The 27,292-nt window shown below is 37.4% G+C and overlaps 1 protein-coding gene across 2 annotated transcripts in view; it reads left to right on the top strand.

The window, feature by feature from the left end:
* RNF217 (ring finger protein 217) overlaps nt 1-27,292 on the top strand; it is a 152,535-nt gene that overhangs the window by 86,764 nt on the left and 38,479 nt on the right. For both annotated transcript variants that reach the window (XM_036903900.2, XM_036903899.2), the window contains 2 exons: nt 9,071-9,304; nt 21,258-21,422. In XM_036903900.2, the coding sequence (XP_036759795.1) occupies nt 9,071-9,304; nt 21,258-21,422 (399 nt within the window). The remainder of the gene's footprint in view (nt 1-9,070; nt 9,305-21,257; nt 21,423-27,292) is intronic.

The following is a 27,292-nucleotide window of genomic DNA, read 5'->3' as shown; positions in this document are numbered from 1 at the left end:
CAACATGGATGGAGTTGGAGGATATTATGCTTAGTGAAATAAGCCAGGTGGAGAAAGGCAAGTGCCAAATGATTTCCATCATTTGTGGAGTATAACAACGAAGCAAAACTTAAGGAACAAAACAGCAGCAGACCCACAGACTGCAAGAAGGGACTAGTAGTTACCAAAAGGAGGGGTTGTGGGAGAGCAGGTGGGGAGGGAGGTAGAAGGGTATTGAGGGGTATTATCTTTAGTACACATGGTGTGGGGGGTCACGGGGAAGACAGTGTAGCACAGAGAAGGCAAATAGTGAATCTGTGGCATCTTACTACACTGATGGACAGTGACTCCAATGGGGTATGGGTGGGGACTTGATAATATGGGTGAATATAGTAACCACATTATTTTTCATGTGAAACTACATTAGAGTGTTTATCAATAATACCTGAATAAAACATTTTTTTAAAATAATTGATTTACCTCTTTTATTAATGTGTGTTATAGCGATTGATTTTTGGATGTTAAGCCAGTTTGGATTCTTGGAATAAACCCATTTTCATCATGATCTATTATCTTTTTCTTTGATTTTTCAGTTTTCTTTGCTAATGTTTTGTTTAGAGCTTTTGCATCTATGTTTATGAAGAGATAGGTTAGTAATTTCGCATTCTTGCAATTACCTTAGTATTGTTAATTGAGTTCTCGTTGTTCTTAAAGAGAAAAATGTTGGGTTAAACAATAACTATATAATTAATGAAATATTAGCTTTCTATTCAGTCATGCTGAATGTATTTTTCTGTGTACAATAATCCCTTTATGTTGTTTATACATTTTTCCTCTTTCCTCTTACCAGAACTTTCATGCTTCCTTGTCCATTTAAGTAAATTTGTAAAATTTTAATTCAGTGTTTTGAATGAGGTCATAAACTCTCATATTTGAAAGCTAGAAAGTATGAGCTAGATATAAATTAGCAAGGCTTTCTCTTACAACTGCACTTTTTTCCCCACATCCATCCCACAAATGATTGCTGTTTCCTTCAACAAACTTTTTAAGCATATACAGGAAATGAATATATATATATTTTGTTGGTATCAGGATTATGCAGCCCTCATATAACAAATTTTCCCCCTATTATTTAATGTAGTTGTGTAATATTGATGTTATTTATCCTTAAATTTTCTTAAGTTCTTTAATGTTTATGATTTATTTAAAAATCTATTATTTATGTATTATATTTATAATATAAATTTATATTAATCACAACCTTGACTTAACACTGATAATTTTAGTATTACCACAAATGTTCTTCTTCAGATTGTGAACAAATTGAAGTATACATTATTAAATTATTACATTATTAAATTGATTTCAACTATACAACATAGTGATTCAATGGTTACCTACATTATTAAATGCTTACTGCAACTAGTGCAGTTACTGTCAACATAGATGTTACAGAATCATTGAGTATATTCTTCATGCTGTACTACCATCAATGTGGCCAGCTTGCATTATGATTATTTTTTGGGTCCCTTTATCCCTCTCACCCTCCCCACCCACCCAGCACTACACCACCACCCTCATGGTATCTACCAGTCACTTCTCAGTCTCTATGAGTTTAGTGCTATTTTGTTCATTTTGTTTTGTTTTGGTTTTAGATCCCACAAATAAATGATATCATATGGTATTTGTCTTTCCCTGCCTGGCTTATTTCACTTAGCATAATTCCCTCTAGGTACATCCATGTTGTCACAAATGGCAGGATTTCTTTATTTTTATGGCTGAATAATATTCCATTGTGTATATGTACCACTTCTCCTTTATCCATTCATCTATTGATGGACACTTTCATTGCTTCCATTTCTTGGCTATTGTAAATAATGTGGCCATAACATAAGGATGCATATTATCTTTTCCAATCAGAGATTTTGTTTTCTTCATGTAGATTCCTAGAAGTGGAATTATGGGGTCACAGGGTATTTCTATTTTTAGTTTTTTGAGGAACTTCCAACCTGCTTTCCATAGTGGCTGCACCAATTTACATTCCCACCAACAGTGCAGACAGGTTCCCTGTTCTTCACATCCTTGCCAACACTTGGTATTTCATCTCAAATTCAGTGCATCTGGGGCTCAAGTTTTTATGTGGTTATGTCTTTTTTTCCTGTTACTTTTAAGATACTTTCATTGTGTTTAGTGCTTGGCACTTTTACTTGCTATGCGCAAGTGTGATTTTATTTGTAATTATCTGTTTTTTTTGTAATTATTTTTAATTATTGAAGCTAGACAATGGGTACTTATTTTTGTTTTATTTGTAATTATTTGTATGGGGTTGAGATACTTTGAGGATGTTTGGCTAGATGTTCTTCATTAGTTTTTTAAAAAATTCAAAGGCATTAACAGAATGCTCTGTAATAGCTGCTGAGTAATCAAAAACTTATTTATCAGTAAAGCAGCCAACTTCCAATAATCACAGTTGATAAAGTTATGGGAAATCAATGAACTTGAAAATGAATCTACCTGTATGGTGCTCCACAAAATAATTAATGTACAAAAAGTCCTTAGAACAGTGTTAGGCATATAGGAGGTGCTATACATTTCATGATTGATGTTACTGCTTTTGTTGTGATAATTTCTTTTCTGCCATATTAACATGTTCCATTTATAAAGACATAGGAAATCTGAAATCCCTTAGTATCAAGTGATCAAAAGCCTGAGGCACCCTGTCAACTACTGTGACCAACACTTAAAACCAAGGTCAAAGTCATAAACCATACACTTGATAAATTGAGCTTTGAAGTCCAAGGTCTATACTTTCTCTACCCTTTTCTTTGGAGGATTTAATTAATTAATCTGCCACTTTTCCAGAGGTTCCCCTCACCTGTGTCACTAAATTACTTCTAAGTTCTCCCTGGTGGCAAATTAACCATCTATCTTGAGTGTTAAGTGGATAATAGTGTCTTACTGATGCCCATGGAGATTGTTTCAGAGTTAAGTAATTCTGTCTTACAAGAATAGACACGTTTTTGCTCAGAAGAATTGAATGGCATAGTTTTCAGTGATATAAATAAAGTGATATTAACATTGAACACAACAGAAACTTAAAATAATGTTGTTTTAAGTATATTAAGTACACAAAATCCTGTGAACATAAGTTACATGAGATGTAATTTAAACTGGTAAATTGATATTAAAGAATTACTGTCATTTTGGAAGATATTTGGCATCATGGTGGTTTTTTACAAGACTTATTTTCATTAGACCCATGTTGATATATTTATGAATGAAGTGACATTATTCCTGGTATTTAGCTCAAAGTAATAAGGAAGGGCTATACAGGGTCAGGGCTCAGAAAAAAACAAGACTGGTCAAGAGTTGATAATTGTTGAAGCTAGACAATGGGTACTTAAGGATTCTTACTACCAATTTGCCACCTTTTGTATATATCCCTAAGAAAAAAATTTTTTTAATTGGGTAAAACATAAAGTGAATTAGTACTGTCCTACCCCAAATTGCTAGTAGACCCTCTCAATACAAATCTAATTGGTGAATCCTCAAGTCCCGTGATGGTAGAATTCATGGCTTAAGCTCCTTTCTGGACCTTTGTCTCCTTTGTAGTATTGTAGGAGGTCAGCATATGCTTTTTGGATGAATTAATAATCTTTATTCTTGCTAGTATAATCTACAGTGAATCATTTGTAGCAAATATCACATATCTATGTAAACTATATTTTATTAAAAAGTTCTCAGTAAGTAGTATCCATCCATCATTAGGTTATTCAAGCCATAAATGTAGAATCACCGTGTTACATACCTCCCTTTACTTCATCCTCCACTGCTGGCCCATCCCCAAACTGGCCTGGTTCCGCCACCAGAATATACCCCGTATCTGGTTATCTGCTGCTTCTCAAATTCAACTATCTGTCATCTACTGATGACATGTACAATGGTCAGATGCCACTGGTAATAGGAACAGGTACAACCACCGAGGTCCTATTCTCCCATTCTCCGCTTGTATCTTTCTGCAGTCCGTTCTCCAGGAAAAGCCTGAACGGTTTTGTTTTGTTTTGTTTTTTATGTAAAGCAGGTTATGTCACGCCCCCTTATAAAACCAGTCAATGATTCACATGAAACATAGACTACAGTGCTTATCACAGCTGACAAGCCTCTGTGTTCTGGTTCACTTAGTATGTGTTCCATTCACTGAATGCAGATCTGTCAGGCATCATGTGCCCTAGGACCATTGTCCTTATTTCTTTTGCCTGCAGCCTCTTCCCCAAGTTCTCTGCATGACAGACCCTTTTGTTCTCAGTTCAAGTTGTCACCTCTTCAGAGATACCTTTCCTGATGTGTAGCTCCCACATGACTGATTACAACCTGCCTGGTTTTTGCTTGTTTATCATACATTTCCTCAATATCCTCCAATAGAAGCTCCCTGTCTGTCTGTCTGTCTCTCTCCCTGCTCATCTCTCCAGGGTCCATCACAGTGCCTAACCTATAAAAATCACATTTCATTGAAATCTAAGATGTGATCAATTGTAGGAAGCAGTATTATATTATGTGCTATCAAGAAAATAAAAACACTGCAAATTAAACTATAGCCCAAGGCTAAAGACTATTGATTGTAAGACAACCTTGACTATTGAGATATTAAATTTTTGAAAAAATGCATCCTGGAGTTGATGAAATACCTACCTTATTGAGTAAATAAATGAATTCACTCTGCTTAATCAAAGATAGACATGTAACAGCCAAGAGTTCATAGGTCATGAGTAACATTTTATTAAGAAAAAGGTAAAGGGGACAGTGTTACTATGAAGTATGAGTAATTCAAATGATTGTATGAGTAACCATTCGAAACTGCCAGTTACTAGCTTACCAGCAATGATTCAAATTTTACAGGTCTTGGGTGGGCCAGAAAACTTGAACTCTCAGCAAACACTTCAAGAGACTCATGTGGTTGTCCTGAAAGTAGATTAAGGCCCTATACTGTAAAAGGAGGGAAGACAGAGAAGATGGGACATAGATTGGGAGAGTTGGTAGTGGGAAGATGAGGGAATATGCTCATCTTGCTACTTTATTAAAATAAGAGATAATTTAGCTCAGTGTAGTGGGGTAGGGATTTTGGACCTTTCAGAAAGAAGAGAAAATATGGAACAGGCCAAATGCCAAGAGGATGAAAGTATAAGGAAGTTGTATGTTCTACAGAAATGGAGTAGATCTCAGGCAGATCAGAGAAACACTGAAGAAAGAAGTCAATGTACTTGGTCGGATGTTAGATAGTAGGTGTCCCAGTGTGGTGTGGACGTGAACACCCACTGCTGGAGGAGTGACAAGACAACCTGCTCCCTTGAGCTGCCTTGATTGTTTTGGCTCCCAAACTACATTCCACTTTTAAAAGACATGAACATTTCTGCATGACTGAAATGACTGCCTCCATTGTTATTATTTATATAATTAAAATAAATATAGGTGAGGGAGGCCAGACTAAAACACTGACCTGGGTGTAAACAATTCCGGTTTCTACCCTCTATAGTATGTTGGTCCTCAATAAACAAGAGTCACTTGAGATTGCTCGCCTGAGTGTCTTCTCGGTGGCATGGAAAGAAGTTGTCTTTCACATATGAAAAAACAGAAGCTCCTAGATGGCTACACACTCTGCCCTCAGACTGCTCTCAGTTCCTCTGTACAGCCGTATCTTCCCATACTCATACATTGTCGTTCAGTCTAACTGCTTATCTTTCTGTCCCTCTAAGGCTACCAGCTTTAAATTAGGATGCCTGTACCTTAGGATAGCATGCATTTGATCAGTTGGGATGGGGGGAAAATGTGAGTATCCTTGCTGTAGTGTGATTTTATATAGTGCGTGCTTCCTTACAGTGCTCCAGGCCTTTGCCTGTGTTGTATCTTGTGCCTACTTGAGAGACTTTCACCCTTGTCTGGCTGAGTCCTGCTAGTCTTATGATCTCGCCTGAAAAGCTTTGTCCCAAACCCTCTTTTGAACCTCTCAGGTGTGAGGTTACCAGGCCTCCCCCGGATCCTAACCTGAAAGTCTGTACTTAATTATCAGATGTATTCACCACTTGGTATCATAATTACCCTGCAGTGACAGGCCCTTGCAAACCTTCAGCCTAACTCAGTATCTTGCTCAGATTCAGACTTGATAAATGTTCACAGGATGTTAAGAGAAGAAGCACTTATTAATTTTTAAAGTGTTTTGTACATTTCATGAAGGCAATTTCTTAAAATGTCACATGTGGTTTTTGTCTCTTAAAAATCTTCTGAGGACTTCTGTCTTGAGCTATAACTGAAAATAATTTATTATGAAACATAATTTAGGTTGTAATAACAAGTGTGATAATAACTAACAAGGGTGATAATGATAAAAGTGTAATAACTAACAAGTGAAATAATAAAATCTGATTCTTACAACTCAACACCAAAAACAAATAATCCAATTAAAAATGGATGGACTGGAATAAACATTTTTCCAAAGAAGACATACAGATGGGCAACAGGCACAGGAAAAGATGCTCAACAGCACTAAAATGCAAATCAAAGCCACAATGAGATGTCACTTCATACCAGTCAGAGTGGTTAATCCTAAAGAGACAGGAAATAAAAGTATTGGCGAGGATTTGGAGAAACATGAACCCTCATGTACTGGTGATGGGATTGTAAATTGGTGCAGCCGCTATGGAAAACAGTATGGAGATTCCTTAAGAAATTAAAAATAGAAATACCATGTGATCCAGTAATTCCAGCTCTAGGTATTTACCCGAAGAAAACAAGATGCTAATTTGTAAAGACACATGCACTCCTTTCTTTACTGCAGCATTATTTACAATAGCCAAGATATGGAAGCTACATAAGTGTCCATCAACAGATGAATGGGCAAAATAGATGTGGTACATACATATACACTAGACTACATGTGGTGCAAATATAGTCAGCCTTAGAAAAGAACAAAATCTTGTCATTTGGGACAACATGGATGGACTTAGAGGATAGTATGCTAAGTGAAATTAGAGAGAAAAATGCAAATACCATATAATTTCACTTATATGTGGAATCTAAAAAACAAATGAACAAACAGAAAAGAAACAGCCTCATAAATACAGAGGACAAACTGTTGGTTGCCAGAGAGGAGGGGGAAAAAGGGGATGGGCAAAACAGGTGAAGGTCATTAAGGGGTACAAACTTCCAGTTATAAAATAAATAAGACACAGGGATATAATGCACAGCATAGGGAATATAACAAATAATATTGTAATAACTTTGTATGGTGACAGAAGGTGACTCCACTTATTGTGGTGATCATGTCATAATGTATATAAATGTCAGATCACTGTGTGGTATACCTGAAATTAATGTAATGGTGTATGTCAACTATTCAATATAAAAGAGATAATTCATTCTGGAGAAGGATGGCAGTGATAGTTGCATAACAATGTGAATGCATTTAATGCCACAGAACTGTACACTTAAAAATGACTAAAATGATAAATTCTGTTATGTGTATTTTATTACAATTTTTTAAATAAAATACTCTTAATAGAACAAAATGTTTTAAAAGTCAAAAAATCTCATTGTAACTAGAAGCAGACTCATCAAGAAAAGCAGAAAAAAATTCTTGGGGCTAATACTTGGAAAACCTCTCTGAACCATGGTTTGCACAATAGTAGCATAAATTTATGCAGCAGTTGACACTTTCAACAGGTCAGTACTACTAAGGAGTTTTATCCAAAGCCAGACTCTTTAATTTCATTATCAGTCTGGCCCCTGTCCTTTACTGGTATTAAATATGTCATTGTCCTGATTCTTCAGCCTATAGCTTCTTAATAACCTTTCCTTGAGTCTGTGCCAGAAAAACAGCAAAGTTAAAAGAAAAGTTACTATGAGTTTAGGGTTTTTTTTTTTAATTGCTTTGTGGTGATGTTTTTCTTTTCCCAGGCCCTATAACTTTGCCACATTCCTCCTTGTCTTCACAATGGGCTTCTCTTATTAAGATCAACGTGTTTTGCGTTCTCGGAATGTCAGGTTCACCCAAGCGAGAAAGAAGTTTAACATTTGTTATTCGGAGCTCTCTTCACCGTCGTCCTTTGCCACATTTTAACAGCAAAAAGAGGGGGTGATGCCATGAATATAAAGAACTCTTGTTCACTCCTTATTTTTGGTACTGCTTATTTCAAAACAGTTAATTTTATTCATCTTTTAAAATTTGGTTGTCTCCACACTTAGTGCTTTGTTGGCCTTATACTGTAGTCTGTAATGGTAGCCGTAACTAGACTCTCATACCGATGCTGACTGTAGCATTCCAGTGTATCCTTCTGTTTCCTAATCTAACTCTGTGGTCCATTGAAGAAACTCATTTTATAAATTGCCTTAGTAGTCACCAAACCTCATATGGGATATTTTTTACACCACTGTGATTGGTTTAATTTTCTTACTGGTTCCTGTAATTCTGATGACCTAAGAACTGTATGTTTTACGTGGAACAGTCAGGGAAAACAGTTATTTCTGGCAGTGATTTTTACTACTAAGTGTGTGTGTGTGTGTGTGTGTGTGTGTGTGAGACCAGAGTCTCAGGTGAGTGTATATATATATATATATATATATATATATACACACATACACTTTCAAAATCTTTTTTTTTTGTCCTTTTAAAGAGGTTAAATGTGCCCTAACTTTAGAGCTGAGGTTGAAAATCTAAAATACCATTCCATCCCAGCTTTCCCCTTAGTTGTCACATTGTCTGAATGCTTATTCACCCTGCAGTTTCCTGAAGGATGGGATGATAATTTGCTTTGGTGAGCCTGTGGCTTAGGTCCACTTAAGTTCAGAAACATAAAGATGAGAATGCTTAAACACACTATAGATCATTTTGGAAGCATTATATAGTTAGTAATTATTTGGTACTGCCTAACGGAGGTACCAAAGTGATTGCCATTTATTATGTTGGGAATTATGAAAAATGGCAGATAATCTTTTACAGTAATCATGAAATAAGCAGTACTGTATGAAAAGAAGAAGGGAAACTTAATAACCAATGCTTGTTTTGTTTTGTTTTTTCTCTCCTGCCTGCTCTTTCACACAGGTACAACTTGGCCAAGTAGAAATCAAATGCCCTATTACAGAATGTTTTGAATTCCTGGAAGAAACAACGATTATCTATAACTTAACGCATGAAGATTCCATCAAGTATAAGTACTTCTTGGAACTTGGCCGCATTGATTCCAGCACCAAGCCATGTCCTCAGTGCAAGCACTTTACAACCTTCAAGAAAAAAGGACATATTCCCACCCCTTCCAGATCAGAAAGCAAATACAAAGTAAGTATGTTCACCAGAGTTGTGGGTTAGATGTCCCATGATGGGAGCAGCTGGATTAGGCTGGCTTGTGCTGGGCATTTAGTGGGCTTCCTTCCCTTACCGGAATCTCAGGTGAGTGTATATTGGCTACAATTCTGAAAATTGTGGTTTGGGGAGGTTGATGATAAGAGCACTACTGAAGATTTAACTAAAGTTTTTCTTTGACTTTAACCATGTTTAAAATTGATCTAATACCTTAATTGAAAGGCTTATCTTTAAGGTAATTGTCATTATGATTACTAAATATTAAATAAATACTAAGAATTTTTTAAAAATTTTTGTATAAGCTTGATTTTTTTCCAGTGGACCCAATGTGAGATTCCTCTGGCTCTGTCTATATAATAAGTGAAAACAGTATAAAATGCTATTCATTCATTTGTGCAGCAAATTCAAAATACCAGTGGATGTTAGGCAGTGTAATAAATTTGGGGACAGAGAGGACAATGTGGCATAGTCCTTGTTCCAAAAATATCTAATCAAGGTGAGAGAAACATATGTTCTAAAATGACTTCAATATGAGTAGTCCAAAAACAAACAAAACCATGAAACCCAGTATGCTTGTGCTTTGAGAACACAGAAGAGGAATATGGGCTAGAATGTCAGGAGAGGCTTCATAGAGAAGATGCGGTCCCCAGGCAAATAAACAGGTGAACAGGAGAGAGCATTTCAGAGCAGGGGATGAGTAAGTGCTCAGGCCCAGAGGCCGAGGCAGGCATGTTGGTAAAGCAAGTGGGGGAAAAGGAGGGAAAAGGCAGCCAGGCAGGTATTTAATAGCAGATCATGTCTAGTCGTTTACACTGTGCTCAGTTTGAATTTGAGTCTGTGTGCATTACAGAAAGGGCCTTCTGGCAGCATTAATAGAGGATGCAACAGGAGGGCAAGACTGAAGGCAGGGAATCCCAGGAGGGAGCAAAGCATTGGTTCCCAGCCCTGGTTATGCCTTAGAATCCCCTGAAGATCTTTTAGACACACCAGTGCTCCAGGCCCACCCCAGAACAGTCATCTTGCAAATTTTTGAGCCTTACTAGGTGACTAATAAGCGGTAAAATTGGGAACCTTTGTGGTAAATGAAGCAGAAAACGATGAGGCTTGTGGCAGTAGTTTTCATCCTTGTCATTACAGCAGAATGGCAGAATGGAGTGGTTTCAAAGGCTGTTTGAAGTCATCTCCATTTAAGGTAAGTTTCTGCCTGTGCCTTGGAAGCAGTGGTCACTATGTTATTCATTCTGTAGCTTTGTGGGGATGGAGTTCAGCAAGTACTTCCCTGCACAGTTGCAGTGATGAGCTAGAGTAAGTTAGTCAAAACCTCTTACTGAGCAATTAATCGGCCTTTGAAACTGCTTGACTCCCTTAGTTAATTTTTTTATTTTCCGTTTTTGTGCAGGCAAGTCTCTTTAAGGCATATGAATCAGGAAAAATACTCTTTTACTGTCTAAAAGGTGCATTTTTAAGGTTACACAATTGTACAACTAAAATAATACCCTCCCTATGATTTTACCTCTGTCCTCAAAACAAAACAAAAAAAAAAATGGAAGTATTCTATTGCTTTGGGTCCTCAAAGCAATAGAATACTTTCATTTGACTCCATATATTCTTACTGTTTTAAGTTATTTTTATTTCAATTATCTGTTATTGATGTCATCAGAAATTACTAGTTTTAGAAGAACTTGTTATTCCATAACTTAGGATATTTTATTTTTTTCTAAATTATGTTTAGAATTATATATTTTGTATATATTATGTATTTATATAATTAATATATATATGATATATATTTAAAAACTACACTGTTTTGGACTTGGCAATTAAAACATGTTTACATACTTGAATCAAAGTAAAAATAATTTTAAAATATATTGTTCTTATGAAGTGAGTAAAAAAAAGGAGTAATATAAGGTGCAATTATAGCAACAGTAAAATGTGATAGGTCTTATTTCATCCAAAATCACCAAAACATGTTGTGATGAGCATAATGTATCACAATGCACATGTATTAAGAGCGAAATATGGAAAAGTTGAAAATGTAAGATCCTCTATTTGTTTAATTCTGAGTAAAGCAAGGGCACTCTGATAACTTTCCCCAATGTTAGGATTCTTCCAGTGTCTATCAGTTGGGTTGTAGGAAAGAAGACAAGTAGAGAACAAATGGATCCAGGTCTCAAATCTAGTAAACCCTATTTTATACTTTTTATGAGCAAATGAGAAAGAAATCTGCTTTGGTGAGAGGAGGAATTCACTACAAAACAAACGGTGATCACGAAGCAGTTAAAATCCTTGAAAATGGATGAGGGTTGAAAATCTCAATAGTAAGTGAAAATATTATGCAACTTTCAAGAAAAATAAAGCTACCAAATAATTTGGGAATGATTGTTGTTACTCTCTTTACTCTTGTAGAAGAGATCTTAGCAGAGAAGCTACATAATCCCCCTGTTCTATATTGTACAAAGTTCTAGAGAATAATTCAAACAATTCCTGAAGCATTGATTTTTACTATTTAGTAAACCCCATCATTAAACCCCAAGCTCTTACATTATATTACTACATGATTTCCATGCCCACACCTGTCTGGATATTATGATTAAGGAGATCACAGATACGGATATTCCAACCACTTGATGATTACAGAATACCACCCCAAACGGAGATTAAGATCTTTGTTCTTTGCAGTGAACCAATGGATATTTTTAAGGTTTGTTTTATTTTTTAAAACGCAGTTTCCTGAATAACAGAATCCACTTCTAAATTAGTGTAGTTTATCATACCTTTAAGAGTGGTGGATTCAAGTACTAGAATGCAATAAATAGAATCATTAGGAAACAAAGAAAAAAGGTTACTACTAATGTCTAACATGTCTAAGCAACTTAAAATCTCTTCATAATAATGTTTACAGCCTAAAGTGGGTTTTGTATATCTTGATAAAACCCTTATTCAATATTATAATTCAGTATTATCCTTTTTGAGTCATTGAGTTACAGTATCTTGAAAATACCACTCTTTAAGCATTTGTTATGGCTACTGTCAATTCAAAAGTACTTAACATAGAAAGTTAAAATTACTTCAAAATATTACAGCTATTTGATAGCAAACACTTGTGAGTGCATCTCAAATGAAATTTGAGATTTAAAATATAATATTTGGGGATTTCATTTGAATACGCTTTTGTAAATACCACTTGTTAAATTTTTTGTATTCAGCAGATGGAAAAGGGGTAAACAGTGTGAACAAGCAGTAACAAGAACTCTTTAGTGCCAGTTTATCCTTGCAAGCCTCACTCAACATCTTCCTTCTGGCAAAAGTTTGAGTAAATAGAGCTTTTCATTATGTTCTGAACTCCATCAAATTCATACTATATCAAGTAGAAAAAGTATATTTTTACACTGAGACAACCTTGCCTTTGATCAAATCCAGTCTTTCTCATTCATAATATTTGTCTTCCTATCACTGGAACTCTAGTCATGAGGCCAAAAAGGTTGACCATTCTCTTTCTACAGGTTGATTTCAATTTCCAATTGGGAATCTAACTTCTAACTTCAACAGATTCTGTAATTTATTAGTACAACTCCAACTACATATGAACACAGGGAACCAGTGAGTGATAGGAAAATAGAGATGTCAGTGTTGTGGCTTTAGTGGAGTTCATGTGATACCTGGAGACAGACATAGGATGGGCACCTGAAGATTTTCTTCACAGCAGTTACCACCTGGGGTTTTATGGTGTACCGTGTGGTTGACTGTTTAAAGCCTCTCCCACTGGTCTGTAGAAGGCCAGGTCCAGCCTTATTTACTGATGATACCCTGCACCAAGCACTCTATCTGTTAAAGTAGGCTCTCAAAATTTATTTGTTGAAGGAGCTAATACATGGCCCAGTGCAAAATAACAAAGTGTATTGTAATAAATGTGGGTGGAAATGGGGAGAGCATAGGAAAAGAAAGGATAGGAGAAATTGGATAGGCTTCATTAAATGAAGAGTAATTTCATTAAATCAAATTAATGAGAGTAATCTCATTAAACTAAAGCCTTAAAATGTTGAATTTGCAAAGCTGGAAAAAGTAGGTCAGAGCCCTGGCTTCCTGCTAGATTTAAACTCTGAGCCTGCCACATGCCACATAGTATCTCTGTAGCCTTGAGTACAGTTTCCACATCTTTTACTGGGGTTAGTAATATGACCTGTCATAGGAGTGCAGGAAGGATTAAACGAGATCACACATAGAAAGTGCACAGCACATGCCTGACCATCCATAGTGCTCAAGACGTATAAGGAATTACTGTGCTCGCTATCATCATTAGGCAAGGGCTGTAGAATGAGCAACACTGAGTGACTGGGAAGGGGAAGGAGGAGTTAAGAATAGAAAGAATATCTATTATTCACCCCTCTCTCTGACCTGTCCAGTACCAGAAGATCGTCTCTTTGGACTGCTTCTCCATATTCCCTTATCATCTTGATTTCTATCTGGGCTCAGCCAAGGGTTGGTACTGGCATGAGATAGGAGGATGGAAGGAGAGAATAGTAGATGCATTACTTCCTCACTCTCCTCCTACTTCAGTGTAAAGCTCATACAGTAGCTGCGTTCTTCTGTGATGGTAGTTTCCCTCTGGGCGGTCCCTCCCCCATGTGTCTAACTCTCACTGGGTTCCAGAAACTTCTTTCCTCCCTTGTCTCTGTGACCCTAGGGGTGGCAATGGCCTCTCACTATTTCTGCCTCTGGGGGCCTGCCAATCCTTTGCTCAAATCCCAGCTGCATCTCTTCAGTTGTACTTCCAATAAACAGTTTTCATAAGCAAACAAGTAAATAAATAAAATACCTAAGCTTCCTTCTAATAAGGATGATTTGGGAATCTTTTGCCCTGTATAAAAATGATTAAAGCCTTCCTGTGGAAGTGTATTTAGCTTGCTGCTTTGCTCTTCGATTTTTCCCTGCCACCATCACTTTAAGTTGACAGTGTTCACAAACTGAGAATCAGATTGTGCATCAGCCAAGCAAGATCAGTTAAGTTTATGATGCAGAGTGATTTCTCTTGACATTAGTGCATCATTGATGTCAGAAGCCGATAGAAAACAAGTGTAGTTTCTTGAATGATTGTTGCTAGCATAGGCTTGTGAGGGAGGTAAAGAAGAAGTCATCTATCCTGTTTTAAAGAAGCCAGCTTAAACAAAGTATGTGTTATATGTGTTACCTTTGAAAAAATGTTTAACACTAGACTATGATACAGGCCTGCTAACTTTTATTAGGGTGCATTTCTCCCTTTAGTTACTAATGAGGTGCTGTGCTAAAGTTGCTTTTTGTTTACTTTCTTGATGCATAAATTAGCCACAATACTTTATACAGTCTTTATTTGTGCTTGAATTTCTAACATCCAAAGCCAAATCTTGGAATTCATTTACTATTTTAGCCTACATCTGACCTTAGAAGAACTATAATAATTGTAATAATCTAGGCTCACAGCAATGATACATTGACCTGCAGTGGAATTGAGGACTGTTTTTTTTTTCTACTTCATTGTGTCGTCCCTTGGATCTTCAGCCCAAGAGACAAGTTGAAGAACCATTTCCCTGCTGACCTGCTGAAGAGTGAATAAAAGGAAGCCAAGTCTGACATACATTGTAAAATAGGCTGGAAGATGTAAGAACTGTGCCTCTCTCACCTACCATACTCTGTATTCCCATCCTGCCATATTTACACTCTCAGGTCTATAAGGGAACCTAATGCAGCAGTCTATATGTGAATAAATGCTCTCTACAAAATGCCTGCCAGGTGGCCATTAGACACTGATTGAACACTTCAGTTATTAAGGAACTTGGTGCTTTTAAATCATTCCCTTTCATTTTGAAATAATTCATTGTTATCTTCAGGTTGAGCTCTATCTTTCTCCTGCTTCCACCCCTTGACCATGGAGAATAGTCCTATTTCCTCATATGCGCTATGAAAGTAGATGCCCCTTCTGCTGCTTTATGTGGGTAGATCTGTGAGATATTAGCCTTATTTTGTTGTGTTTAGAATAGGGTGACCTGTTGAAAACAGGATGATGCCATACTGCTCTGGCAAGTGAGTTAGAGCTACACAAATAAAGGCAGAACCTTCCAGTACCATTTATATTCACCTATGAAGAGGTAGGTCCTCACACAATAAATAGACAGATTACTTCTCTGGGCCTTGCTTTCTAGGTTTAGAAAGAATCTGTAAATGCTTAATGGTGTTGCCAGACAGTAGAAGTAAGATGGATTGGTATGAAACAGTGATTCTCAAATTAGGGAGAGAGGACTCTTCAAAGGACAAACCCCTATTCCCAAGTTCTAACCTGCTGCCCTGAAAGAGCCTGCTCAGTGGAATATGAAAGCTAGTATTGAAGTGGATATGTTATGTAATAAATTGTGTCTCACATATGTAAAAAGAGCCTGGAAACCAATGTGAAGGAGACTGGTAAGTTTATTTATGTGAATAACCACTGTATCTCCATATAAGTTATCTTGTTGTGTATTACTCTCTGAATGTCTGTCCTCATTTGGTCCACAACGTTTAGGAGAATTTCTCTTTCATTTTCCCACCTAGTTTCAACTGTGCTGTGAGAAATTAAGGGAAGGGTCACATGGCCACATTTAGACTGTATTCAGGGAACAGTGCCTCATAAAGCCCTTGTGTTACTGGCACTACATTCAGGGAGAGGTTCCCCAACTAGGAGGTAGAATCTTAGGGAATAAGAATCAAGGTAAGAGTCAAGCCATGTTTTCCTATGTGAAGAATTTCCCTCCACTGCCACTCTTGCTTTAGGATCTGATCTTTTAAGGGAGCAGACAGTGCTACCCCAAAAGTATTTGAAGTCATGTATCAGACTTCTTTTCTCCTCTGTATAATACCTGCACTTCTTAACAATCTCCTCTTCAAGAAAACCATCGTAAGTTGTTACAAAACTTTTTTTAACTGCAAGATATCCGTATTATTTACAGTGATCCATTTCTTTAGGACACACCCTAGTCTGACAGCCAGAAGTTTTACGTGTTTCATATAAGGAGCTTCTGGACCACGGTGTATTTTGATAGAAACATCAGAAGTATAGGAACATTAATCTGAGACTAATTGGACCCTGTTTATTGGCCACTTCACTAGGGCTTACGGTTGAGCCAGCTGAAGTGACATTTCCGTTCGGGCTTCCCTTGAACACTTGCTGTTTCCCCAGTGCGCTATGCCTCCGCCTCCAGAGGCCCGGCTGGGTCCTCCGCCTGCAGTGTTGCCCCATCACTTGCTCCAGTGACAGTCCACTCACCTTTCAATGCCACATTCTCTCTGAACACTACCCTTCCAGCTTTCCTGGAAGCGCCTTTTCCAAGGCACCCACTTGTTTGAGCTTCATCTACTCCAGCAGTTCTCACATGGCTTTATAGCTCTTGGGTTTATATCTGCTTTCAATAAATTTATTGAAGATAAGTATTTTCATTTTTTTATGTACCTAAAATCAGTATAGTCAGGGCCTGCTACTTAAAGGTGTTCAATAAATATTTGTTGAATGGGCAAATGAATTGATGAATATTTTTCATTATTGAATATTTTGTCTTAACCTGAAGTTGGAAAAATGTGTTAGCTGCTATTTGTGGTGCTTCATTTACATATTGGTGTTATCTGATATTTTGAGTTGAATAAGAATGATTCTGTGATTTATTTAAAATAATTATGTACATAGGAGTTTATAGAATATAGGCCAGAAAAGACTTATCTGTTACTTTTTTGTTTTGAATTCTGTTTTTTATTTTGTGAATTATACCATTAGCTTGCTGCATGTAGTTTGGTTTAACTTGTCATCCGAGTGTCATTTAGTCCAGGTTTCTGGAAAAACTAAGGGAATTCAAAAGTCAAAAATGTAGTATAAAGTTCTTTTATCTTTCATGCATTCTGGGATAAGTTCATCAAGGTTCCTAACTCTGATAACTTTATTATTGAAATACTAGCAGCCCTGCCTCTTGTAGAAGAGTTTGCATGTTAATCAAGATGCTCTGCAAAATGTCATGTGGGTAAAATATTTAGTGAACATCATCTGGTAATCTAAGAAGTAATAATAACTATCTCAGTCACTGGTCATAGATGAGATATATTTGTTTTCTTTGAATTCATTTAATGTTAGCCAATATGTAATACTTGCTGTGTCCAAAATAATTCATTTTACAAATAACTTATCTACTTTGTGCACCTACCATATGCCAGAAGTTCTGTGTTTCTCAGGAAAAACAGGATAAATGAGAGACAGCCTTGGACCTCAGTGCACTTGTAGGCCATTAGGGAGATTAGACGTATGCATGTCTAATGTGAGTTCTACAAGAAAGTTCCTGAATCTGGTTGGGAGGGAAGGAAAGACACCTTCAGCAAGTAGCATTTGATCTGGATAAAATTGCAGTAGGCAGATTGAACCTTTTCCGATTACAAGAGGCAGAGATGTTCTCTCTCGCAAGCCATCTCAGGGGATAAGCTTAGTGTGTGGCTCCAGAGGAAGTAGGAAGGTCAGGACAGCAGTGTCGGCAGCCACCCAGGCAGGCCTCTCAGAGAACTGGGTCTCTGTAGCATGGGAGCCCTTGTTTGGTCTGTCCAGATGTGACTACCTGTTGTCCCTTCTCCAGTGATCTGCACTTGGTCACTCAGCTTTCCTCTGGTCGTGCCTCCATAGCAAGGGGAAGAGAGTGTGTGTGTCCCCACATCCCTCAGGAGAGGAAGTCTGTCTCGGTGAGTCTCCATTGACCTTGAGCCCACCTGCTGCATGAAGCTCACACCAGCCACCGCAGAGGCTGCTTGCCAGCCAGGCAATGCGTGTTTGTCGCAGGGACTCATCCCTGGTGTAACCAGCTGTGGCCAGGGAGGTGGGGGTCCCAGGATAGAGAGCACCTGGGAACCTTGTGAAAATGCAGACTTCGATTCAGTAGGGCTGGGGTGTGACATGAGTTCTGTGCTTCCAACAAACTCCCAGGCAATGCTGATACTGTTGCTCCTCCAACCACACTGATCAGCCAGGATACAAGATGGTGATCTCTGTGCGAATATACTTTCTCCACAAGCAGGAACTCTGTGCGGGCATTTATAGTTATGAGATGGCATTTAATGCAGAGGAACAAGTATAAATCGAAAAGAGGAGGAAGATGTGGTGATGCTGTCTGTATGTGTTTTATGTAAAGCCGATTTTGAATACGGTAAGGTCAGAATGAATAAAGCACCTTCAGACAAAAAAAAGTCAGTACTGAAACAATTCAGGAGTAGTGTCTGAATAAAAGGTCACTGAACTCGGTTGGCTGTTAGTTCTTTTATTATTTTAATCCACAGCAAAGCGATAGTTACCAGTGAGAGACAAGAGTATCATGCAAGTAATCAAGTGTTGACAGGCATTTGGACTGAGATCTAGATGTTGGAAGTCAACCATGTAAACAGTGAGGGAAAAGTCTCCTATAGAGAAATCAGCAAGTAAATCCATCCAGAAAACTTCAGATTTAACTTTTACAAGATAGAGATCTGCTGACTTTTACAAGATAGGGTCTGAATTTAAATTACACCTTCACTTGAGAGCTTGCTGAAAACCTTTCCACAGTTTGCCTCCAAGTCTGTGGTGTTGGTAAGGCTTGGCAGTAGGCTCTCAGTAGGACTTAGCCATTCATTATGGGAGATTAGGAGCCAGAGGCCCTGATATGGACACCAAGTATCAGGTTCTTTATCACCCCAATACCTTAGGAGAATCACACATTTCTAATTGTCTGCATTAGATGTGATAGCTCAGCACTTGGTCAGAGATCCTTGAGTCGTTTTGTGTGACATCCATAGAGGTAGCCCTAGTCTCAAAGCACCATTACATTCATTCTGCTGTTCATATCATAAATTTAAATTTAGAGTAATTGTAAAAACCAGAGAAGTTTTTTTTTTTAATTTAACAATGCAGGAGTTCGGTCATTTAGAATTATGAATAATGTCAAGTAGAAGAGAGCTGAGTTAAATACTCACTCCCTTCTGACATAGTGGCAGATGTGCAAGGAAAAGCAAGTTTCTGACCTCTTCCCAGTGTCATTCATTACATTGGAAAAAATATATTCATTAGGTCCCATGTGATGTTTACATCTACTCTTCATTGTTCAGTAACAAAGGGGAATAATCATTTCTATTGTTTTTTTATCTGGAGCTTACCATTTCAATTCATTCTTACTTTAAAAATAACATATTTTAATATTAATCAAAAAAAGTAAAAATGTTTGTTTTAAATGACTGAATAGTAACATCCTTTTTTTAAAACCAAGGAGTCTCCTAATTTATGTGAGTAAAATGTTGAAAAGGATTTTCAAAATTCACTTATGTTAGTCGTCATGTAGAATTCTGACTTACTGAATAGTTTGACCACATGATCTTCTTTGCCTTCTGCACTTTAGTTTTCAATCATCAAAGAACGCTGCATATTATGAGGAAGTGCTTTGGCACAGGGGAAAAGAACGCTGGTCTTGGAGCCAAACACACTTATATTTAAGCTTCTTATGAACATATACACGTGCTGAAGTACTTTGAGAAAGTTATTTAATCTCCGTGAGTCTAGTTTCCTCATCTGTAAACTTGTGATATTCACACAATGTTTGCAACATTATTTTGTTGATAAAAATAAATAATGCATGTGATGCAGCAGTGTGAACATTACTGTTTATAATAGAATTCCAATAAATAGACATGATTTTTTAAATTTCATGACAAAATACTACTTTGTTATGAATTAAAGCAAAAGTACTTTTATTGCTTCATATTTGCATAAGAAAGATATTCTTGATGTAAGTGAAAACTGCAGAGTTAGAAACAGAGTTGTGATTGTAATTGCCACTCAGTTACTCTATAGATTGGAGCTACTGCTGTCAAAAAAGTGGTTTTCCAAAGAAATGTAAATAGTGATATTGTGTACAGCTTACCAAAGAAATTCTCACCACTCTTCAACATGTAGTCAGTAAATTCACTCATGTTACAGTGAAGTAATATGTAGGAGCACAATAATTATCAAGGTTGGTCATAGTGAGACATTTTATTAATTCATTTTAATCAAACAGGGCTTGATTAAACTTAAGGAAAGTCACGTTACCCTCGTACATTTTTTAGAAAGAACTGGAAATGTGTGAAAATGGGGTATGTGTGAGGAATAGAATTTATTGGAATTCTATTATAAACATACAAAATAAAGAAAGACAGATCAAATGTCTTCTATGTCAAGTGAAAGACAAATATTTTCAACAAATGTACACACAGCTCCACATAGTGAAAATACAAAGACATCTTTCTGATAGTTTGCTGGGTATAGGCCACAGGCCCAGCACGCTGGTATATTTCTAACAGGATTCTTTGTGTTATTTTTGTGATTAATCTCCCTTGGATTAATGCAAATCAGGAGTATCCATCTTTTTAGATGATGCTTGATAGCCAATACTGGCATAGCTGTTTGTTTACCAGTGTGGTTTTCATCTGAAGAAGCATTTCATTGAAGAAGTGGCTTTCATTTTATAAAGTGAATGAAGCCATTGGTCAAAAGAGCAATGAAATGCCTGGGACATTGGCTGTCCAACGGAAAAGTGGATTTAAGGGCAGCAGCCTGCATGTGAGGCATTGGGGCACAGTGAACCTTTGGGTTTTTCACTGTACTTCAAGCTGATGTTCATAAGGCCAAACTTATTGCCAGAATATCTCAAGTGTTAATTACAGTATAGTTTACAAAAAGCCAAAAATCATCCATGCCAAAGCAATCCTTTCCTTCTTTAGTAATAGAATAGTCATGTCTTACTGTAGTTTATGTACTGTAGAGGGGGAGATCCTTTAAATCTGGACAAATTATAACCTTTTAGCTAATTTCCCCAAGAATCACCATTCTTATACTTTTAGACACTTCCAGTGTATCTACTAGTCCTTAATATTACTTTTCTTTATACAGATCCAGTGTCCCACTTGCCAATTCGTCTGGTGTTTCAAGTGCCACTCTCCTTGGCATGAAGGTGTTAACTGCAAGGAGTACAAAAAAGGAGACAAATTGTTGCGTCACTGGGCCAGTGAAATTGAGCACGGGCAACGGAATGCCCAGAAGTGTCCAAAGTGCAAGGTGAGATAACCTTAGGAGGAAAGGAAAGAAGTGTGTGCATCTGGATCTCACTGGACACTAATTTTTATGATGTTGATATGAATTATTTGTATAACTTTATTAATGCTGGTGTGGAGAAAAAGAATATTTGCTCCTTCATTTAGAAGAGTAATTATATTACATAACTCAATTGAAAAGTCTATATATAAACAATGTATATTATTATTTGTATTACATTTTGGAATTTAAGGAGGCTACATGTAAATATTGGTCTTAAACTTCAAAATTCTTATCTTCCATTTAAAAATGTAGATGCATATACAGGGAAAAGCTAGTATGAAAATGATGTAAAACCATTATTTTCTAGTTTGCCACATGTGCTATAATCACTTCTCAATGAGGCAGGCTCTGAATCATTATAAGCCTTTGCTTTGCTTTCCCTCAGCATTGCTTATCACTTTAGGATTACATTAAATTGATCATTTGCTTTGTGTAAATCAGGCAAAGTAGAAGCTAGTAGTTAAAATCAGAACTTAGGGATTTTATGAATCCCATTTTTTTTTTCATTTTTCTCTAGAGTATCATGCAAGTAATCAAGTGTTGACAGGCATCTGAGCTGAGATCTAGATGTTGGAAGTCAACCATGTAAACAGTGAGGGAAGAGTCTCCTTAGAGAAATCAGCAAGTAAATCCATCCAGAAAACTTCAGATTTGACTTTTACAAGATAGGGATCTGCTGAAGTTTTAAACTTTTCTTTAAAGCTCATTTTAGAAAATTATTTATGTGTATATGTATACTCTACCATACGTAGTTTCCACTTTTGGCCAAATTTCTTTTTGGAAATCATATCTAAGGTGTGCCTAATTTTCTTTTAAGAGAAATTCTGCAGTTCCTTCCCAGAGACTTAACACCAGATAAATGAAATTTGAATTATCCAAAAAAATTTTTATTAATTAGTTATTGTGAATTGAATTTGAAGGTACAAGTATATTCTGAAGCCTGTTAATGAACATGAATAAAATGCACAGATTCACTACACCAAGTTCACATACCATTTTATATGTATAGTAAGTAAAAGTGTTGCCTGAAATAACATTTTGCATTCTTAGCAAATGGAAGAAATTTGTGAAATAATATAGATGACCTGGTTCTCTTAAAAGTGATGTGCAAAGGTGTTTGAGCTAAAGCTTTCTTCATTTTTCTTGTGGAAGGCAAGTCCATCCACAGTCACCCTTTTGATTATAGAGCTGTTTCAGATCACTGCTCAGAACACTTTCCATCCATCAATGAACAATGAGAAAATGAGGCCTTTACCCCTTTCTTTTGCCTTTTCAGTTTATTGAAAGCTACTGCTCAGTTTCAAAGTAAATAAAGGCCAGTAGGAATTTGGGAGTGCTGCTAAGTCATTCTATTTAACACTTTGTTCATAAGTATATTTTATATATCTCCCTGGAAAGCTGTAAAAACAATTACCAGTTAGCCTGGCTCTAAGACTGTATGCTGAAAGAACAAAACTACAGCATTATATACTGGGGAAATACTGAATCAATTGAGGTACTACATAAAAACATACAATCATTACTGTAATCCCTCAATCTAACATTAAAGGGATTCTAACACATGGAAAGAAAAAGCAGCCAACTGTAAGGAATTTACTGAATGCACTAACAACTTTCCCCAGTTTTAACAAATACAGATAAACAGTTAAGAGAAAGCATACATACTGGTTGCTTTGTAAAGTAATAGCTAAAAGGTTGGAGCTTTAAAAGGAATTACCTTTTAAATAGCTGAAAGGAAAGGAGTCAAGGAGCCATTTAATCAGTTTACAGGACTACCATGCAACAGAGAATCTACTTTCTGGCAAGATTCAGGTTCCATAAAGTTTATGTCAACTAAAGTCATATTTTATGACTTATTTTGAATAGAGTGGTTTCAGTTTTCTTTTTCATTTAAGCTTGTGGCTTTAAAGCTGTGCATTTTCTGAATTGTGTTTTTCTTTTTGGACCTTAAAATTTTATTTTCCTACATGAAACATTTCTATTTTTATAATCGAAATCCATGAGGAGATATTACTCAATGATATACTATTTATTTTATACTCCAAGGCTTTATTTTCAATAAATAATCAATTAAAATTTATAAATATAAAAAAGGAAGATGCTAGGAGCTTGTGACAAAAAATTTCACACAGTGCTTCAGGTGAACAATGCAAATATATATTTGCTTATGAATATTTTCAATGATGATAATCAAATGCATTTAAAATTTTGTTATGACCAACATATACTTATATTTTTGTACCCTGGATAGGTACATTTGTTTAGATTGATTCATAATTTAAATAATTATTTGCTTTGTTTATATAGGTCACATAACATATGGTAGAAATTTGGAAAAGGTGTGGGGAGGTGGAAATTCATCCAGATTCCTACTGTTCCAATATAGTCACTATTACCATGTCAGTGTGGTCTCCTCTGTCCCCTATTTAAGTAACTTGTTTTTTTTTAAGTTTTAATTGTAGTATGCAGATAATTTGCTATCCTTTCTTTTTCCACTTAAAATGACATAGTCTTTATAACATTTATTTTATTTTAATACCCACTTTTCCCAGTTCCTGGAGGGTTCCTCCAATTTCTTTATGCCCTCTAGGCAATATGTATTGTTTGGTATTAGTTGCCTGCCAACTCAACACACGCAAAGCTCTGGGTGGGTGCCTAGCATTTCCCCTCAGAACTGCCTTCACCACATATGTCCTCAGTCTGAACTCACCTGCAGTGGTCTGTAACCATAAACCCTCCAGGATATAGATTCACAAAATATATTCAGGGATGGGAGAGATGTACACAGTATGTACCTTTGTGGGTAGACACCTGTCTTACCAATGGGTCTCTGCCCCGGGCAAGTTCTCTATGGATTCAATGTGACCAAAGAAAATGACAGCAAACGTTCTTTGGGGTGAAAGGGTTTATTACCCGGCTTGTTCTCCTGGAGGTAGGTCAAGCGCTAGAGTCTCTGCCTCCGCCCAGAGCACTGGGCCAGCTCTCTATATAGCTCAAAAATAGCTTATTGCCTACAGGTGTGGAAGTGGTAGCCTAGCAACAGGACAGTTACATCATCAGGTGGTTTAAGTTCAGTGAGGATCCTGGCTATAGGAACCCCAACTTCCCCACAACATCCTATTCCCAAAGGGATTTAGGTTTGTTTCACTCTGATAGCCTTACCCCTGTATCCATCTATAAAAGCAGAGTCTTGGGAAATGGCTCAAGGTTACCATAAATCAGTGAACATTCAGCCCCTGTGTCCACCAGAGCCAGAACACATTGTACAATTACAGGGGACCAATGGATAGGTATTTCAACATGTGGCCTTTCCCCTCAACCAAACTGTGTCCCCTAGTCATCTTCCTGTGTGGATTCAGGTGAGGTTGGCTCGCTCTCCAGCAGGAAGTCCTGCAAACACACAGTCCAGTCTTGTGGCTCTGTCTCTGACCTCTGCCTCTTCGTTCTCAGTGGATGGAATTTCTGCTCTGGTTTCAGTATTGCCACAGCTCCAGTAAGATTCTATTTGACTTCCCGTCTAATTTCCTTCTGTCTGCTCCTGCTCCTATTAAATCAATCCATATCTAGGTGCTTTTAACCTTCACAGGACCCTTAAATTCTTCCTCTGAGTAGCAGACGTCGTTTCTTTCTGTGCTTTCATTGATTAAGCATCTCCCAAGTCTGCTACCATATTGGTAACCTCACTTGTGGGCCACCATAAGTGAGGGGCAAGAATAGCCACTAGAGACCCAAAGAGGGATGTGGAAGCCATTTGAAGCATAGCATTTCTCATCTCTGCAGGAAAAGGCTCCTTATCTGTGCCAATATTGTCTGTACTATAGATGGCGTTTTTCATGCCTAGCTCCTGTAACACCTATTAGAGCTCAGCATACTTCTGCCATCTAGCAGGGGAGGATGGTAAATCACCCTGATTGGGCAACACAGCACGAAGTGCAGCCATAAGCCAATTGAGGAAGGAGTGATTTCCTGGGGTCTGATGTGCATATTGTAATCTCTGCCTCAAGGCAGGCTGAACTGTCAGGGATGATAGCTTTCCCATCTCTGATCCAGACAAAATAATTCCATCCCCTCCTATATTCCACAGATGCAGGAGCCAAGCTGATATTGACTCTGACAGCTTCTGCCTAAAATGGGAGCCCAAATTTACCAGCTCAGCCTGAGTATAGGGGTGGAGCATCGAGTGCTCCACAACCTGGGGAGGGGGCTGCATCTCTCCTGGGGGAACCCTCAGTTGCTGTGTCTTTATTTTTTTTACAATCACCGGGTGTACTTTCAATAGAGGAGGGGTCAGTGCCCCCAGCACCACCCCCTTATCCTTCCCCAGCTCCTTCACTTCTGGGGCTGATGGTACCTTTCTCTTCACCCTCCCATAAGGGCAGTCTGTTCTGTTCCTTGGTCAACAATGAATCCTCCCAACATCACCAATTGTCTTGCCAATGGTTTTCAGCTCAGGCAAGTTCATTATGGATTCAGTGATATCAAGGAATGATAAGGAATGTTCCTGGGTAAAAGAGCATATTACCTGGCTTTATTCTCCTGGTGATAGATTGAGCACTAGAATTACATCTGCATCCAACAGTCTGCAGGTCTGTAATCCTCCTTCATCTCTGCCTCCATCCAGAGCACCAGGCAGAGCTCTTTATGTAGGACTCAGTCGGTAATAGCTTATTGCCTCAGTTGTGGAAGCAGTAGCCTAGCAGTAGGCCAATTACATCAAGTAGTTTAAGTTCAGGTGAGGATCCTGGCCATAGGAACTTCAGGGTTCCCCACAGGGTCTTTTCAGTAGACACCAAATCTTGCTGCTGCTAATTTTTCAAGAAAACTCAGTGCTCATATTGGTGAGCATTCAATGACTGTGCTTTTGTAAAATTTGCCTATCCTGGCAGGGCTTGATAATCTATTAATTCATTATTTTAATTGGTATTCCAAATAAACTATCTTTTCTTTCATTCAGTCATAAATATCATTTCTCTTGTAATGAGTTTATACCTTTTCTCAAGTAGTAACACCAATTTAATATATCATATACTATTATGAAGAAATTTGACTTATGCTGAGAAATTAAAATTATTATTTATAATTGTGTTTTGGAAGATAATTGGGATGAAAGTCACATTTTTTCCTTCCAAATATATCAAGATACTCATTCATAAGTATGATTTTTTAATGCTAAGGTAAAAATATACAAACACTTCTGGAAATTATTAATAAATAGGCATTTTTATGAAAAGTTAGTAACACAGTATCTTAACAATGGGTTTCAGCCCTGGGCAAGTTCACTATTGATTCAATGTGACCAAAGAAAATGACAGTAAAATGTTCTTGGGGCGAAAGGGTTATACCCAACTTTATTTCCATGGTGGAAGGTCAATCACTAAAATCCCATTCACTCAGAGTGAGTCTTCACGCAGTGAGCCGGTTTCTGCCTCTGGACCTCTCTGCCTGCACAGCCATCCTCTGGGCCTCTGATTTCTCTGGTGTTCTTGTGCAACCTCTGCCTGTGCTTCCCTCAGGAGTTTGTGTTTTTCCTTGATGGCCTTTTCCTCCTTCAGAGCACCTGGCAGCACTACTGGTATTCTTGTGCTGCCTCCTCTCGTTATCAATGCCATTTCCTTCTTCAGTGAATCCACAGCAGTTTGCAGCTTGCATTCTCATGCCACCATTTCTTGGGTCTTTTCAGGAGCATGTCCTTCTCTTCTGTAGACTTTTTTAATACTGTGAGAAGCAGCCAATACACAGTCCCTGCTGCCTCATAGGCGCTCTGTCTCTCAAAAGACCTACTTACTATGCCAATGGCCACCTCTACTGCCTCAGATATCACCTCCATTTGC

Source organism: Manis pentadactyla, chromosome 12, assembly GCF_030020395.1.
Source record: "Manis pentadactyla isolate mManPen7 chromosome 12, mManPen7.hap1, whole genome shotgun sequence".
Classification (NCBI taxonomy): Eukaryota; Metazoa; Chordata; class Mammalia; order Pholidota; family Manidae; genus Manis; species Manis pentadactyla.
The sequence above is the reverse complement of the archived record's forward strand: the minus strand, read 5'-3'. Positions and strand labels throughout refer to the sequence as shown.